The following is a 15,367-nucleotide window of genomic DNA, read 5'->3' as shown; positions in this document are numbered from 1 at the left end:
ACAGCCACTCAGGAGCCCCTGGTGTCACATTTTTAAATATAAATAGAGATACAGGCAGATAGGCAGATAGGATGACGCCAGGGTTAAGAGAAAGAAAATATAAGATGAACTTGGAACAACTTGTGGCACCAGAAAGTAGAGTGCTCAAAATTAATGAGGGCACATCAAAAGAACAAAGGAGCCAACATGAAGAAGCTCTGGATGACCAAAGTCAGGACAATTGGAAAAACAACACAATGACTGCAATGGATTGGAACTCATGGAATAAAATAAATATCCATAAATTATACTGAAGAAAAGAAGTTAATAAATTAATAATTGGAGGAGAAGATGAAGCACAAAAAAATTACCTTACATGAAAAAAAATCATCATTTGGCAAATACCACAATAATTACTGGAAGCAAGAACCATCAAATAGATGCTAAAAGTAGTGAGTGAAAATATAATGAAAGAACAAAATATTTACATAGTCTCTTGTATTTCCCCACCAGATACTTACTAGTTAAATTACAAAAGGAAAAATAGTAACTTTAAAGTGCATAAACTGGGTCAATATCTCTTTAACCAAGTGATCAAAATTAATATGACCAGTAATGAGAAATGTTGAAATCTTGATATACAGTATGCAAAAAGACAAAACAGCATTTCTGAGGTATTCTAGCCAAAATTTTCACTAATTAGAGGAACTATTAGCCCATCCTACACTGTAGGACATCCTACAAAATAACAGGCCAGTACTCTTCAAAAGAGTCACATTCCTAAAAGTCAAAGAAAAACCGAGAAGTTGTTCCAGATTAAAGAGACTACGGAAACATGAAAACTGAATGCAATGTAGGAACCTAGCTTGGGTGTGAATCAGACAAAAGACATTAGGAATTTTCCAAAGGTGAAGATTTTACATAACCATTATAGAATCATCAAAGTTCAGAAATAACTGTTGATAAAACACTATTACTAATCTACAGAACCTATTTAAATTTTGCTAATCAGGCTCCTAATGTCAAAGAAGAAAGGCACAGAAAAAATTCAAGCTGAGCCAAAAACCAGATTTTCTGAATAAAGTCCAGTGTTCCTTCCACTGTCATATAAATTTAGTTGTTTGTTAAATTTTTAAAAATATTTTTTAAGTTTATTTATTTATTTGAGAGAGACAGAGACAGCACAGATGGGGGAGAGGCAGAGGGAGAGAGAAAGAATCGCAAGCAAGCTCTGTGCTGCTAGTGCAGAGCCCAACACAGGGCTCGAACCCATGAAACCATGAGATCATGACCTGAGCCGAAACCAAGAGTCAGATGGTTAACTGACTGAGCCACCCAGGCATCCCTAAATCTACAGTTTTTATGTACAGGGATACGTCGATTTTATTTAATAATTTTAATATGACATTTAAAATGTATTAAATAAGAACTTTAAATAGTAACTCATTACTTTTATATCATGTCATACTAGATAGGTAATATTATAAGAGTCACAAATTTGTAGTACAGTAACTGAAACAAGCAAATAAAAAGATTAATTGAAATACTAAGTAACATGGTATGTATGGCATTATTGCATAAAATATGATTGTCTCCAAAGCAATTCAAGCTCTCTCAAGTTATTGGGCTTTTTTTATCAATAATGGATGGTAGTCTGGGAAGGATTTAAAAAACTTCCTCTTTGGATAGGCAATGTAGTTGGTAAGGGAGGGAGAGAAAGAGGGTAAGAAAGGAAGGATATATCGGTGGGGATCCAAACAGAAAAGGAGTAAAGGAGTTAAGTAGAAAGGAAGGAAGAGAGATGCAAATCACATAGTTACATAGCCTTTGGCTCTTTCTGAATCCTTCCCATAGCACATCTTTACAACATATCACTGATGTTAGGAACCTCCCTTGTGCTACAGTGAATCTCATTTTTTTTTTTTTCCCAGACCAGATATATTTATTAGAAAGACCCTAAGGAGAAAGTCAAATCCAGAAGCTAAATAGCAATCTTATGGTGCCATACCCTTGTCTTAATTGAAACTTCATTATCCTTAGCAGGAAATGTAAATATGTCAGAATTTTATAAGAGCACCATAAGTATTTATTTATTTATTTTAATGTTTATTTATTTTTGAGAGAGAGAGAGAGTGCACACAAGCAGGGGAAGGGCAGAGAGAGGGGGTACAGAGGATCCAAAGTGGGTCTGTGCTGACAGCCCCAAGCCTGATGTGAGGGTCAAACTCACAAACTGTGAGATCATGACCTGAGCTGAAGTTGGACGCTCTTTCCACCTTCCTTGACTGATCTTTTGTTTTTTTTAAACATTTACTTTTTACATTAAAAAAAATTTGCATTAAGTTTATTCATTTATTTTGAGAGAGATAGAGACAGCACAAGTGGGAGAGGGACAGAGAGAGAGGGAGAGAGAGAGAATCCCAAGCAGGCTCCCTGCTGCCAGAGCAGAGCCCGATGGGGGTCTTGAATGCATGAAACCTTGAGATCATGACCTGAGCTGAAACCAAGAGTGGGACACTTAATGGACTCAGCCAACCAGGTGCCCCTTGACTGATCTTATAATAACCTTAGATTTTGTCTATATCAAAGGCTCCTCTCACTGCTTATAGCAAAGAAAGAGGAATGGAAAGATCTGTATGAACAGTCTCAAGAAGGTAATGACCATTTTTTCTTGAAAGAAACAAGGCAATTCTTCAACAAGGAAGAATTCTACTTTTAGATACAGTCCTATTACCCACATACATGATGGGAATACCTTGATATGAGGAAAAGAAAAACCCATCTCTTCTGTCAGAATATGGATCTGGTGACAGGCTGGCTCTCTGAAAATGTTTGGAAATCATGTATCTTCAGGACTTCAATTTGACAAAAAGATATAAAAATTTAAAAAAATCCTCTTAGAATAAAATATGCATAGACTGAAGAGACACAGAACTTCCAAAAATTAAAAATAATACCTTTACAAAGAACAGAAGTTTTCCTAAACAAAGAAATCATCTGAATGAAGATATATTCATGTATACCACTTACCATATGTGGCACATCTAATTTATATTTATACAGATTTTCATATTGAAATAGCAAATAAGTTCCATTTTACAGATATACAAAACCTGACAAAATACTTCAGATAAGATAGAGTTAATCAAAGTTTATTTATACTTAAAAGCACCATTGTTTTCAAATGATTTTTGTCATTAAAAAAAAATCAATGGCTATTAAAATGGATTTAACCATGTAAACAATAAATACCAATAAAATCACCTCCCTGCCTCCACCCTTCAATAGGTAGAGAAGAAAAACCTAACTTATTCCATCTGGTTTGGTAAAAAGATTATAAGGGTTTATATATAAGGAGATGCAGCCATTATTCAGGTTTAGAAAACATGGATTCAAATACCTAAAGCCAATTTTACATTTCCTTAAAAATGTCCTGATGTATTCTTGCAAATAGATTCCTGTGTTCGGCTGCATATCACTGTGCTAAACATGATTGAAGAGCTACTCAGCAATAACAAACAACCACATCAACAAACTGTGGAATTTCATTCACTGTTTTGTAACTCACTCATTGACAAAATAGATACATTTTTAAAAAGTTAAATCATCACTCAGGAAAGCATAATTTCAGTTTTCCTGATCTATACTAGAGATTTTTAATATAGTGAATCCTCTCTGTAGGGTCAAGAGGTTTAAAATAGATCTCCCTGCAAGATAATGTACAGTATGTGCATACTGCCAACAAAATGATGAAACAGAGTAGCAAATAACCTTTAAATAGAAATCATCTGTGAGATTCAAAACACTAGGTATGTGAGGGAGTTTTATCTAAAACATTATCATCCTTAATCTGTCTGAAATAATTAAACTGAAATCTTCTGCCCAATTTTCAAGCTGTATTTTATTATTTAAACTATCTTAAAGTGCATTCTATGGGTGATGTGATGTTTTACTGTGGAATTAAGTGTTAATTATTGACAAAGCAGTTATTATCATGAGATAACTGACCTTATTTGAGAGTTAAGCATCCTGAGGCAAAGTTGAGTGTACTTAATCCTGGCAGGTTAATTATCTAGTGATTATGGAGCCTTGAAAGGTATTACTCCTAAGAACCATTTGCAAAATGACACTATTCAAAAAAACTTCTTAATTTAATAAAAATGAAAAACAAGAAGAATAATCAAATTCTTTAGTCATGTATTGCTAGATAATGACCACAAAGCAGCTAGCATTAGCAGGCATCAATGGATATAATTACGTGCATGTAAAATGTCCTTTACTGAGCTGATTACACGTGATTCCAGCTAACAAATGGTTGTTGCTGACGGGAAGTATTTTAAACTTTGAGGATGTCAGAAACAAAAAAATACAATGTCATATTTAAAGGCCTTATATATTAGAGTAGTTTCAAAACTACCCTAAGAAGAAATTGCCAAATTCAGATGTGAGGTTTAAAAGTACAACATGCACTGTAACAGGACACCAAAAATTTTGAGGTAACAGAGAAATTTGATTCTGTGCATTTCTGAATCTGTTAAAAGCCATGCAAATCAAAATCACAAAAAGATGTTACTTCACATCCATTAAGATGGCTACTGTCAAAAAAAGGGGAAATAAATGTTAGTAAGGATATAGAGAAATTGTTAACTACCGAGTTTTGCTGGAGGGAATATAAATAGTGCAGCTGCTATGGAAAACCATTTGATGGTTCCTCAAAAAGTTAAACATAAAATTGTTATCAGACAATCCAGCAAATTCCCCTTCTAGGTATAGAATAAAGGTCCTGAAAACAGGTATTCAAACAGATACTTGTACCCGTTCATAGCAGCATTATCCACAAAAACCAAAAGGCAAAACCAAATTGAATGTCCATCAACAGATGACTAAATAAAGACAAAACTCTGATACATGGATAAACCTTGAAAACATTACGTTAAGCGAAATAAGTCATACACAGACAACTATTTGGTGATCCTACTTAGATGAGGAAATTAGAATAGGCAAATTCATAGAATAGTGGTAATTAGAGATATGGGGAGTTATTGTTTAATGCGTATACAGCTTCTGTTTGGATGATGGAAACGTTCTGTAAGTGGACAGTGGTGATGGCTGCACAATATTGAGGGCTTATTTAATGCCATTGAATTGTACACTTCAAAATGGTAAATTTTCTGTTGTTTTTTTTTTTACCACAATGAAAGAAAAAATAGAAAAAAAGTAAATTATATCACTTAATAATTATACCTTGTTTTTAACACATTAATGCAGCAATGTTATTCCTGTGGACACTTCTATTTTGTATCTGGATTTGCCCAACCAAATATTTGCAAATATTCCTTGGAGAAGAATATTGTTTTCCCTGGGCAAATCTGAGAAAAGAAATAGTGGGGATGAGAAATGGGAAAAGTCTAGTTTAAAAGGTGCTACAGTCGAGTCTGTGAAATGAATAATGAAAAAGAATAACTATTTAAAATACGGTAGGCATTTTATTTTAGATTTCAGAACAAAGACTTTGCTGGTTTAGAATAAATTAGGTCAGTTTTACTGAATATTAGAATGTGTGAGAAAATGAATCCTTAGTTGTTTTTTTTAAATTTTAAGCTGTAAGAAAAAATTTAAAGGATCCTTTAGTATTTCCACACAAATCCATCACTTTAAAATGAGGAAATTAAAGGAATAGTAGTTGCCTAATAAATCAGCAAATTGATTATATTAAGAAAAAAATCTAAGCATTTTATTAATATATAAATATATATCATTTGCTAATATTTAAAGTAGGGTCAAAATTTTGAGTGTGTGTCTGCTGATATTCTAGAGTCTTTCTTATAGAACCAGATCCATAATTCATAGTTTATGATTTCAGTTTAAGTTCTTTAAAGCAGAATGAAAACTCATAGACATTTATCAAGCCATTCCTGAGTGTAGATATTTATAGCTTTTGCTTCTTTTAATATTTTATCATTTTCATGCCCACATTTAATTCAAGAGCAACTTTTTAATTCATTAAGCTAATTCTTATTCTATTTGCATTCTCATTTTGTGAGATTATATAATAATTATATGATGAAGATAAACTGCATTAAAAAGGTTTAGGAACAAATAAAGTGAGTCCTGGTAAACAAAGAAGTTTGTGGGGAAAGAAGTAAGGTGGTATACCAGAGAAGAGCCTAATATCCACGAATTCTCCCTCATTTACTTGGAACTACTTGTTAAGTTTTGTTTTGTTTTTTTGTTTTCATAGACTGCTTGTTAAGTTTTTTCAAAAGAATGAGGATTGCATGTTATCTAAGCAAGTTAGTTAAGTAAAACTTAATTAAGAGAGGAATAGGATCAACAGTCCTAGTAACACTACCAATGCCACCTAACAAAAATGGAGTAATCTCTATGAGTAAAGCTGAAACCGTACATGCATTAGAAAATCAGCCGCAGATTGTGTAGATGAAATGGTTTTTGTGTAAAACACTTTTAATTTTAAAGCATTATTTAATGGTGGTGTATGATAATATTTAATAGTCTGTCAGGATTAAAATGCAGGACTATCAAGTACTCCTCCTTTGGCTTGATAATACTATTGAAATATAAGGAAATCTTTCATGGAAATAATAGAAATTTGATACATAGTTAAAAAAATAAGTTGATATTTATTCATTTTAACATTGGTTCTTTGGAGTGACTTTTATTTGAGTGACTCTAGATTAATTTTTCCTATTTTTAAATTTCTATAAATGGAATCACACAGTATACATTATTTTAAAATAGCTTTATGAGATATAATTGTCATTTAATAATCTGTACAAACAAAAAGTTAATAATTAGGTAAGTGTTGACACATGTATCAAGTCCTGAAACTATAACTACAATCAAGATAATGAACACATCCATTATTTCCAACAGTTTCCTCACATCCGTTTGTGATCTTTGCCTCACAGTGCATCTCTATCCCTAGCAACCATGGATCTACTCTGTCACTACAAATTACTTTGAATTTGCTAGAATTTAATTTAGATTGAATCATATATAGTGTACTTTTGTCTGGCATCTCCTCTTTCACTCAGCATATATATTCTGAGATTTATCCATGTTGGTGCATGTATAAATAATTCACCTCTAACGGTGAGTAGTATTTTACAGTATGGATAGATAATAATTTGTTTATCCAGTCACCAGCTGATGGACATTTGGGTTGTTTCCTGACTTTGGGTATTACAGATAAAATGGCTATAAGCATTTGCGTACGTCTTCTTTTTCTTTTAATTTTTAATGTTTATTTTTGACAGACAGACAGACAGACAAAGTCCGAGTAGGAGAGGAGCACAGAGAGAGGGAGGCATAGAATTTGAAGCAGGCTCCAGGCTTTGAGCTGTCAGCACAGAGCCTGACACAGGGCTCCAAGTCACAAACCGTGACATCGTGACCTGAGTCAGATGTCCAACCGACTGAGCCACCCAGTCTCCCCTGTGTATTCTTTATATGAACATATCCTTTCATTTCTCTTGGGCAAATACCTATGAGTGGAATAGCTAGGTCATATAGTGGCCTGGAAATTCTCTCCAAGCAGTAAGCTTAAGTAATCATAGGGATCACCTCATTTATTTCTGGTCTCACAAGGATCAATGTGAAGAGAGAACCTTGGTGGACAAGGCATTTAAAAATTTTTAATATTAAAGTTATCAGAAAAGCTTTAAAGCATCATTAATAGTATATAACCTTCTGAAAATGAGAGCCAAGCGTGTTTTGTTTTTGCTGTTGACGTTTTTTTTTTACTTACTCAAGAACTAGAACTTATTTATTTATTTTTAATTTTTTTTTTTTAATATACATCCAAGTTAGTTAGCATATAGTGCAATCATAATTTCAGGACTAGAATCCAGTGATTCATCCCCTTTGTATAACACCAAGTGCTCATCCCAACAAGTGTCTTCCTTAATGTTCCTTACCCATTTAGCCCATCCCCCCCACAGCCACTCCAGCAACCCTCAGATTGTTCTCTGTGTTTAAGAGTGTCTTATGTTTTGTCCCCCCTCCCTGTTTTTATATTATTTTTGCTTCCCTTCCCTTATGTTCACCTGTTTTGTACCTTAAATTTCACATATGAGTGAACTCATGATATTTGTCTTTCTCTAATTTCGGTTAGCATAATACATTCTAGTTATATCCACATTGTTGCAAACGGCAAGATTTCATTCTTTTGATTGCCACTAACAGTTGACATTTTGAAAATTTACAGTAAGCACAGATTTGATTGTTGTTTCTGGGGTAAGAGGGAGAAAGAAAGATAAAACAAACCTACTTGCATGCCCTGAGAAATCTATTTTACACTTCATTGCATTTTGTCCTGGGGCACCTCGATGGTTCAGTCAGTTAAACTTTCGACTTTGGCTCAGATCAAGATCTTGCGGTTCATGAGTTCAAGCCCTGCATCAGGCTCTGCACAGACAGCGTGGAGCCTGCTTTGGATCCTTTCTCTCCCCCTGCCCCTCCCCCCACCTCTCAAAAATAACATTAAAAAAAAATAGAAATACAATGTCCCTTTTTTCCCCTGGAAACTTAAAGATAGTTTATTACTAAAGTATTCAAGGAGAAAAATGAGAGATGAGATTAAAGGAAAAAACAAACAATGCCACACTTGTTTTTTATAATCAAATATGGAATCTTATCCTTAACTTTCATCACTCAACTGGTATCTCCAGTTTATTAAAGTTTTCAAAAGTCTCATTTTGACATTCAACTTACTTGATATTTGTTAAAGTATTGCATTATCTGCATTCTCTGCATTTGCATTCTCTGCAAATACAGCTTTATCTGAATAGTTGATAGCTGAGCAAAGCTCAGAGTAAACACTGAAGTGTATCACCAGAAATCTATTTATTTATCAGCAGACTTTTTGAGACTGGTTCAAGAAAACACCAAATATGTCTAATTGCCTCATATCCAATATTTATTTTCCTCGGTGGCTCAGTTGCTTAAGCATTTCGGCTCAGGTCGTGATCTCATGGTTTGTGAGTTTGAGCCCCGCATCAGGCTCTCTGCTGTCAGTGCAGAGCCTGCTGCAGATACTCTGTCTTCCTCTCTCTGCTCCTCCCCTGTGCACATGCATACACTCTCTCTCTCAAAAATAAACATAAAAAAAAAGTAAAAATTTATCCAGACACGACTTGTAGCTTGTCATTTTACAACTTCCTCTTCTAGGTAGGGAAAAATGATTCTTTTAATAATCTATACTATATATAGATTATAAAAGTATAATGTCTCTACTAGTCTATATAAGTCCTAGTCTAACTTTACTAGTTGGTAGCATTAATTATTTAAACAAGGTGGGAAAATATATGTAAGATAAAATTTCACCATTCTAAGTGTTCAATTCAGTGACCATAAGTACATTCATAATGCTGTGCAACCATTACCATTTATCCATTTCCAGACCTTTTTTGTTATTTCACATAGAAGCTTTGCAACCATTAAAAATAACTCCCTTGGGGCGCCTGGATGGCTTAGTCGGTTGAGTGTCCAACTTCAGCTCAGGTTGTGATCTCACGGTTCGTGAGTTCAAGCCCCGCATCGGGCTCTGTGCTGACAGCTAGGAGCCTGGAGCCTGCTTTGGATTCTGTCTCTCTCTCTCTCTTGCTCTCTGCCCCTCCCCTGCTTGCACTCTGTTTCCCTCTCTCTCTAAAAAATAAACATTAAAAAAAATTTAAAAAACCCCTCCCAATTCCCCCTTTCCTCCAGTGCCTGGCAACCAATATTCTACTGTCTCTAGAATTTGACTAAGTACCTCATATAAGTGGAGTCTTTATAGGAAAATCCAGTTGTCTATGTATGGCTTATTTCCCTTGACATAACATTTTCAAGATCTATTCATGTTGTATCACGTATCAGAGTTTCATTTCTTTTTAAGGCTGAATAGTATTCCATTTTATGTATATACCAAATTTTATCTATTCATTTGTTGAGGGACTTTCTGTTTGTTTCCAACTTCTGGCTATTGAGAATAACACTGCCATAAATATTGACATACAAGTACTTGAATCCTTGCTTTCAGGACTTCTGGGTATATACCTATCGGTGGAACTGCTGGATCATATGGTAATAATTCTATGTTTAACATTTTGAGGAACCACCCAATTGTTTTCTGCAGCAGCAGCAGCAGCAGCAGCAGCAGCAGCAGCATTTTACATTCCATTCAGTAATGCAAAAGGGTTCCATTTTCTCCACCTCCTTGGCAATATTTTTTTCCTCTCCATATATTTGAAAATAACCATCCTAATGTGTATCAAGTGGTATCTCATTTTGGTTTTCTCTAATGACTAGTGATGGTGAGTATCTTTTCATGTGCTTAATTAGCCATTTGTATATCTTCTCTGGAGAAGTGTTTATTTAAGTCCTTTGACAATTTATGAATTGAGTTGTTTTCTTGTTGAGATATATATTCTGGATGTTAATCCCTTACCAGATATATCATTGCAAATATTTCCTCTCATTCCATGGGCTTTCACTTTGTTAAAATTTTTTCCAGTTTTTATTTAAATTCCAGTTAGTTAACATACAGTGTAATATAATATTAGTTTCATGTGTACATTATAGTGATTCAGCACTTCAAAGTGGCCTCATACAATGAATTTGGAAGTCGTCTTTCCTTTTCCATTTTTTAGAATAGTTTGAGAAGAATAGGTATTAACTCTTCTTTAAGTATTTGGTGGAATTTGCCTGTGAAGCCATCTGGCCCTGGATTTTTGTTTTTTGGTTGGTTGGTTGGTTATTTATTTATTTATTTATTTATTTATTTATATTACTGATGCAATTTCTTTGCTGGTTACCGGTCTGTTCAAGTTTTCTCTTTCTTCCTGTTTCAGTTTTGGTAGTTTGTACATTTCCAGGAATTTATCCATTTCTTGCAGGTTGTCCAATTATTATTGGCATATAGTTTTTCATCATACTCTAATTGTTTGTATTTCTGTGGTATTGGTTGTTATTTCTCCTCTGTTGTCTGTGATTTTATTTATTTGGGTCCTTTTTATTTTCTTTTTGATAAGTCTGGCTAGAGGTTTATCAATTTTAGTTATTTTTTCAAAGAACCAGATCGTTGATCTGTTCTATTATTATTTTGTTTTAGCTTCTGTATCATTTATTTCTGCTCTAATCTTTATTATTTCCTTCCTTTTGCTGGCTTTAGACTTCACTTTCTTGATACTGTCCTTTGATGCACAAAAGTTTTTAATTTTGATGAAGTCCAATTATTTTGTCTTGTTCTTGCTGTACATTTGGAGACTTTTCTTTTTTTAAGTGAAGGCCATTTTGATATCATCAGCATTTTCTGCAAACCTAATAATCTTGGGCCTCTGTTCTTTTCTATTCTTCTATGTCTATGCCAAACGTTTGGCATTGTTCTCTGGTTCTATAAATGCTTTCCATCTTTTTTACACGTGTTTAACAAATGTGAGCTCTTATTAAAGAATTTTCTGTGCTCTGCAATGTTTGTTTTTAAGGCTCCTCCCCATTTTCTTCCTAATTATGGTCATTTGATATTATAAAATCAGAACTGAATTTTTGATGGTATTCAATCATCTCAGGTTGTCTTTGATTCTAAAATCTCATTCTTTGCAATGATATTTATTTTTTTAAAAAGTTTAAGAAATTTTTCTTCTTAAAATACAGAGCATATATTTAAAAATTGCCAGTCTCATCTTTCTGACTACAAAGAACTCTGAGTTCAAATATCAATTTCTCCCAAGGATTCTCAACCATACTGATGACCAATTCTTCCATGTTAATTTAAAAGGCCAGATTAACACTTTTCCTAATTACTTCCTTTAATCCTTCAGAAAATAAAATCAGCCATAAAGGAAATGTGAAATGTAGATTTTAACCAAGTGAAACTTCTAGCAGATACACCATTCAAGGCTATTACCACTATTTCTTGCCATTATATCAGTTTGTGAATCATCAAGAATGTAGTAGTTTCCAGGGGCGCCTGGGTGGCTCAGTCGGTTAAGCGGCCGACTTCGGCTCAGGTCATGATCTCACGGTCCGTGAGTTCTTGCCCCTCGTCGGGCTCTGTGCTGATGGCTCAGAGCCTGGAGCCTGTTTCAGATTCTGTATCTCCCTCTCTCTCTGACCCTCCCCCGTTCATGCTCTGTCTCTCTCTGTCTCAAAAATAAATAAACATTAAAAAAAAAAAAAAGAATGCAGTAGTTCCCTTCAAAGTGTCTTTGAAGATATTCATACCATATCATTTTCTGTAAACCACCAAGGGGATCTCATAAATTATTTCCACATCAAATTTATTTTATTCTACACAGACAACAGTTATCTTATTTAGGTACAAAATCAGTGAATATAATCAAACTACATTACAACTATAGAATTCAAATCCAAATGGACTAGTTAGTACAACATGTTCACTTTACACATAAAAACCTGAGGTTCATGAAAGTTAAGTGATACTGCCCAGGTCACAAGAAGATATACTGAAGGTCTCTCTCTCTCTCTTTTTTCCCCCCTGTTTTATGGATGTTTAAAGTCTACAGGTTAAACAAAATCTGTAAGTACTAAATGAGCAAAAAAACCTATTTTCTACTAATTTAGAATGAAAGAAAGTATAATTTTAGTAAACAAAAGAGCTGTAAAAGTTTAAATTAAACCCCATTTTATCACCTTCAAATACAACATACAAATATTAGCAAAAATAATATTATTAATAAAAATTTAATACAAATTATACCAACATTTACCCATAATCTATTAAATAGACTCACACTTTGAATAAATACTTAAATTCATAAAATATTAATTTTAGGCCAAATGCCCCTTACCTTAATCCATGAAAATTTCAGAGGAAAACATTATTTTACTGGTCAGAAACAAGTAAGTTGATGACCGAAAGGAGTGATGAAAATGATTTTTATCTAGATTGTGGTCATGGCTACATGTCAGGCATGCATTTCAAAAGCTCATACAAATGTACAGTAAAATTTAATTTTACTATATGTAAATTATAAACCTCAATAATCTAACCCATTAAGAGACAATTTTTTATTATGATAGAAATTAATATATACCAGAGGAAATACTAAAAATCCTGAATTACAAACTCAAGACATTTTGGTGTGCAATTTTCAATTCTATTTATGCAAATACTTCAGTTTTTATTGATATATTTCTAAACTTATACACAAACCAAAAAGAGAAAAAAAAGAGAAAAAAACCACCTGCACAAAAACCCCGAAAAACCACCAGGTACTTCTTTTTTTTAAAAAGTAACTCACCGTCTCATTTCCAAAAAGTATGTCAACGTAAGGCATAACTTTCATCAATGATTCCTTGTAGAACTGACTAATAAATGGTGCAGACAGATTCAAAGTAAAAATTCTGTTGTTTTCAGAAGCGTGGTTAGCCACTTTTAATACCGACTCTGGGGAAACTGTAAGAAAAAAGCCCTGGATAAAGAAAAAAAGGAGGGGAAATTAAAAATGTCATCTCCAGAGTCATTCTCAGTCAGAATAATAGAAATCTATAAAAAATGCAAAAGTCTACATAATACAAACTTTAAACTGCAGTTATAAAATGCAAGGCAGAAAACAGCAACATCTGATTAGAAGAAAAAAAACGATCATATGAGTACAATATGCTTAATATGTGCCATTATGTCAGAGTATAACACATAACTTATTGCATACTAGATTTGTATACTAAATATGGAAAGAATCCTGGGAATCCACATAAGAAAAAAATATTTCAAAGCCCTTATTCAATATAATAATTACATTTAAAATAGAAAAATAGTAATGAAGGAAGATTGGATCCTTGTAGCTTCTTAGAAACAGTTTGGATTCTTATAAGTGACATTATATTTATTAAAAAATAAAATTAGTTTCCTAAGATCATAGCTTGTTAGCTTATGAAACACCTACAGGGTTTTTTTTTTTTTTTAGGAAGATTCTGAATTAGAATTTTCAAGTAATGAGAAAATAATTCAGTAATAACAGAAAAATATTTTAATTAAAAAATATAGTCATGCTTTCTACATAAAAGGAAGTATAAGCACAGACATGGATGCTTACATAGGAAATTGGTTTGAATGATGCACAACTGAGTGAAGGAATACACAAAGAGCAACAGAAGATAAAGTCGGAAAGGCCAGCTGAGTTAAGAACACAAAAGGCCTTCAGTGGCAGGTCAGGAGTCTATTAGATGGCATGGGGACAGATGATGGGTAATGATGTTTTCCTTGAAAGAAAGGAATAACAAGCCTGTACAAAAATTTAAAGGAAAGTTAATCTGGACAACAACAGTTAAGACAAACAGAAAATCGTAAAGGAGAGAACAAGAGGAAGGCAAATGAGGTCAGCAGAAGTGATGACAGAGAAATCCAACAAGGAAAATTTCAAGAAGATACTTTAAGGTAGCCAAAGCTATCAGTGGGTAGAGAAAGAAAGTATGAGCAAAAGTCACTGGATTTGATGATTAAGTGCTTATGGTGTAAAGGTTAAAAAAAAAAAGCTATTAAAGAAAGAATGATAAGAAAGCAGGGGTTAAGGCTATAAATTATTTTGGAAGGTTTATCAATGAAAAATAATAGATTCATCTGAAACACAGGCAAAATAGGTAAGCAAAATTAATGTCCCCCAGGACAGCTTATATTTGATGGTACTTAGATTCAAATGACCAGAGATAATATCCCTAGTTTGAATAGGTAATAGAAAAGAAAAGAGCAGAAAGACATTTTAGTGGGGGGAAGAAGACTGGAAGAGTTGCTCTTAAGAATAGGGAAAGTTTGAGCATTTTTGCTCTTCAACAAGAAGGATCTATGGGAGAAACAGAAGGATGAAGAAGCAAGATAGGGAGGATGATTAAAAGGAACAAGAAACCAGAGGAAGTAAGGGCAATGGGAACAAGAAGGAAAGAAGAGCTAGCTTGTAAATGGAAGAAATAACCTTGAAAATGTAACGGAAACTTCTTTTAAAATTACAAAAAGGCTACTGAAATACTCAACTACAACTGAAGGACTAACCATTTCCATCATGCAAACTTACAAAAAGGCTACTGAAATACTCAACTACAACTGAAGGACTAACCATTTCCATCATGCAAACTTTAAATACTTTAAAACGAAAAAAACACTTTTCTATTAATTAAAAATTAGAATTTTAAAAGAATATTAAAAAATTAATTTTGAGGCAGGAGTCATGTATACTTGAATTTGAAGGGTTTATTGCCCTGATAAACTCAGAGGTATTGAGAGAATTTTATAGTATAATTGTCTGTTATTAAAGTATTGCTAATGAAATTCTAATAAAAATGTTTCCCTATTATAACATATTTTTATATTATTTAAAAATCCCATTTCATTAATTCTTTACCAATATTCAACTATTCTAAAAGATAACAAATC

At 33.3% G+C, this 15,367-nt stretch overlaps 1 protein-coding gene across 8 annotated transcripts in view; it reads right to left on the bottom strand.

The window, feature by feature from the left end:
• ADK (adenosine kinase) overlaps positions 1-15,367 on the bottom strand; it is a 519,772-nt gene that overhangs the window by 155,147 nt on the left and 349,258 nt on the right. For all 8 annotated transcript variants that reach the window (XM_049646244.1, XM_049646240.1, XM_049646242.1 and 5 more), the window contains one exon: positions 13,242-13,412. In XM_049646244.1, coding sequence (XP_049502201.1) covers positions 13,242-13,412 — 171 coding nt within the window. The remainder of the gene's footprint in view (positions 1-13,241; positions 13,413-15,367) is intronic.

Source organism: Panthera uncia, chromosome D2 (genome assembly GCF_023721935.1).
Source record: "Panthera uncia isolate 11264 chromosome D2, Puncia_PCG_1.0, whole genome shotgun sequence".
In the NCBI taxonomy this organism is placed as follows: Eukaryota; Metazoa; Chordata; class Mammalia; order Carnivora; family Felidae; genus Panthera; species Panthera uncia.
The sequence above is the reverse complement of the archived record's forward strand: the minus strand, read 5'-3'. Positions and strand labels throughout refer to the sequence as shown.